The sequence below is a fragment of the Epinephelus moara genome, chromosome 19 (assembly GCF_006386435.1).
Source record: "Epinephelus moara isolate mb chromosome 19, YSFRI_EMoa_1.0, whole genome shotgun sequence".
Lineage (NCBI taxonomy): Eukaryota > Metazoa > Chordata > Actinopteri > Perciformes > Serranidae > Epinephelus > Epinephelus moara.
This window is the reverse complement of record NC_065524.1, coordinates 3,233,251-3,236,600: the sequence shown is the minus strand read 5'-3', so window position 1 is coordinate 3,236,600 and position 3,350 is coordinate 3,233,251. Positions and strand designations below refer to the sequence as shown.

At 42.5% G+C, this 3,350-nt stretch overlaps 1 protein-coding gene across 2 annotated transcripts in view; it reads right to left on the bottom strand.

Annotated features, from left to right (window-relative positions):
• The window catches only part of zswim8 (zinc finger, SWIM-type containing 8), a 113,818-nt gene that overhangs the window by 35,944 nt on the left and 74,524 nt on the right, over window positions 1-3,350 (bottom strand). Inside the window, exons 14-15 of one of the 2 annotated variants that reach the window (XM_050070661.1) lie at window positions 2,902-3,000; window positions 2,595-2,719 (exon numbers count right to left, since the gene is read on the bottom strand). In XM_050070661.1, coding sequence (XP_049926618.1) covers window positions 2,595-2,719; window positions 2,902-3,000 — 224 coding nt within the window. Of the gene's footprint in view, window positions 1-2,594; window positions 2,720-2,901; window positions 3,011-3,350 lie in introns of both variants that reach the window. The other variant, XM_050070660.1, reaches the window with a different exon arrangement.

Genomic DNA, 3,350 nt, shown 5'->3' with positions numbered 1-3,350 from the left:
GGGGCTGCTGCGTGCTCAGAGAGGCGAGAGACAGAGAAAGGCGAGCTGAGCAACAAGCGGAGCTTCAGAGCTGCTTTTCTGAAGCAAAACAAAAGTTTACATGTTCTAAAAGAAGAGAAAACATTGCCTGTCCTGCGATGTGACTATTGCATATGCGCAAATCGCGATGGCGATGTTCAAACGATAGCGTGCCTGGTATCGGATTGGTCATAAGCTGTACTCGCCGATGCCCGATGCCGCATTTTAAGCAGTATCGGAGGCATTTCCGATACTGGTATTGGTATCGGTACAACTCTAACATTAGCAGCAGTGGATGAGAGAATGCGGACAAAGCAGACTGAAATATCTCTTTTCTACATGTTTACATGTTGCTGAATAGGTGTATTAACGAAGTATTGACTTTTTCCTTGCGGAGGTTTTATTGCAGTAACAAGTGTAGCTGTCGTCAACTCAAGTTATCTACACTTCTCTGTCTCCACTACGGCATATCTACTCTGTGTTTGTGTGTCTGTGTGTGCGTAAAAATGATGCAGCAGCCCCGATGCACAGACAGCAGGATGAGAGGCTGCTGCAGCATGATAATAAATTACACCACAACGTAAAAACAGTAAGTTAACAGTTACAGAAAAAAAGAGCCGGTAACATCTCAGCTTCTCAATGCTACAGTCATTCATAATTAAGCGCCGGGGCCTGTTTACTACCAGAGAGATTAACGTGGTTAAAGCTTCAGTAGTCTCGCCACCAGACAATCAGAGATCTCCGTCTTCTGATAGTCAGGGGACACTCCTTTCTAAAGTGTGTTTAACACACCGGAGAAAACGGCCGGCAACAAGGCAACGCCTCTTGCATTTTTGAAAAGGACACGCCCTCCCGGAAATATGCGCTCCCCCTTTTCTCGTCCGCAAGGAAACAAGCACACAGAGAGCTTGAAAATGGATGCCGAGAGATTTAACTCTGTTTTATAAAACGTGTGCTCAGTCCACAAGATTGTGGAAATGAAGGACTTACAACAACTTTGTTTAAAACTTTTAACGCCCTCTGACTATGTTTACGAGCACAAGAGTGCAGCGAGCCACCGAAGGACCGCCCTGCGGATTTACTATTGGTTCTGCAACGTAGGGAATTTTTTTAAACTCTGAAATTGTATCCGCCCATCTAAACACAAAATCAGGGAGAAAGACATCAGTCTTTAGTTAAGCAAAGCGTCTAAAGACTGATGACTTGTGAGTCTAAAGCTTCAGGTATAGAGTTTATTAAAAGATCGGTCTCGGATTTTATGAATCAATATTGGGTCATTCAAATGAAGATTGATTTGAATTGGATGAATCAATTATTTTAACCCAGTCCTAACAAAGACCCTTGGTCCATTAAGCGTTTCCACCCCAAACAGTGTTCTTAAATGTGGGTGGCGTTGCTGTCACTGACTGCTCCGTCCAGCATTCGCTGTATTTTTCATCATCGGTGACACAGAGGGAAGTCCGCACCTTGTTTATCGTCCACAGAACAGGGTTGTGCGCTGACATTTTCAGAACAAAAAAGAACAGGCAAGAGTGAGACTTTTTCTCAATGGGATATTTAAAAAAAAGTGGGTTTGGGCATTTAGTCCTTCTCAGGCAAGCACAGGTTTAGTTTTTCCATAGCCCAAAAGAATGAGGCTCTGTGACACTTTTTTCCCCCCTGAGGATTAAAATATATGCAGTTCTCATAATCCGGTTAAGATTAATATACATTTTTAAAAGCTTGAAGAAAAGTGAATGAGAGACAATAAAAACTAATGGAATGGTCAAAGTTGTCATATTGAAATTTAAGGTGTTGCTGATGGATTCACGTCATCAACTCATGCATCAAGTAATACTGCAAGTGACTTTAAAAGTCACCCACAGTCGGGCCTGAATTAAGTTATTTTTTTCTCAGTCTGCAGCTGCTGCAAGAGGCAGCAAAACATCCTTTCATTTTATAGTCATAGTTTACTTATACATGTAAGACTTGCCATGGTATGAACAGTGGTTACATAAGCCTCAAAACCAGCCACAACTCAGCCCTGAGCAGAGTGACCATCCTCTATTGACCAATCCATGGACTGCAGTATTTCTAGCTCCACCTTTTAGTACCAGATCAGTGTGCTACATACCCCAACAGAGGGGTGACCAATAATGGGTACATTAAGGAACGGTTCTGTTGGTACCATCCACGACTTTTTACAGTGGAAACAGAGAAAAGCATACCAATCTGAACTGAACCATACCAGACTGCTTGGTGGAAACGGAGCTTAACTGTGTCTGCTGTTGGTACCAGGCAGGTTTTATATAGTGAAAGCTTCTGTAAAGAGCTGTTGCTGGTGAGCAGCCAACAGACTGTTGTCTCTAATATAGTTTTTATAGATATATATAGGAGTGTTGGACTATGTCATGTTATTTGTGTGGAATGTTTTATGTAAGCCATTCACCCATCCTAATTCTAAAGCCAGTAGGCACCTGGCTTACTGGAAGACCACATCTCACAGTTATCAGTCAGAACTGATTTTGTTCAGGAAAAAAAGTTTCCAATTTCTTATCAAACGGATGATCACGAATGATAATAGTAGTGATGGCTACCTTCTTTAGCTTGCTCTGGTCATCTTTATAGGTGATCATGAGAGCCAGAGCCAGATCACCTTTCACCCTCCTAGTTCCTTCACACAGCAGAGGATGCTCCGCCTCACTTACTGTGGTCTTCATACCTTCAGACACATAAAGGGGGAGACAACAGGCAAGATTACAGCAGGAGACATGGGGGAGACACAACATGGTAGAATTGACAGAAAATACAAACACAAGGGATGTTAGAGAAGTGGTGAGGAGAGAAAAAGAGATAGAATCTAATCCGCCCAGAAATTAAGGAACAGGACAAAAATAAATTTACCAAGTGCAGCGACAGCAGCCTCGAAGCCCAGCTCCTCATCACCAGGCATCTCATTGTTACGGTTGCGGCTTGGTGGACGGGAACCTGTTGGGGACACAACTGCACAAACAATATGTAGAAAAGTGAAAGTGATGTTAATTCTTGAAGTCCCCATTGGCTGACGCACACAGGTATATATACAGTGACATGCAAAAGTTTGGGCACCCCTGGTCAGAATTTCTTTTCTGTAAATTGTGAAGTAAGTTGAAGATGAATGGATCTCTAAGAAACATTAAAGGGAAATTTCGGTTTATTTCAACCTGTCTCCTATCGTCCTAAATTTGTTTCAAGTGACTAGTGACATAAAAATAATAGTTAGCATGTTAGCCGTTAGCCTAGATACAGCCGGGGCGCATAGTAGCGTCAGACCTGTTAAAACGTAAGTGAACGGGCATACTTCAAGTGCAAAG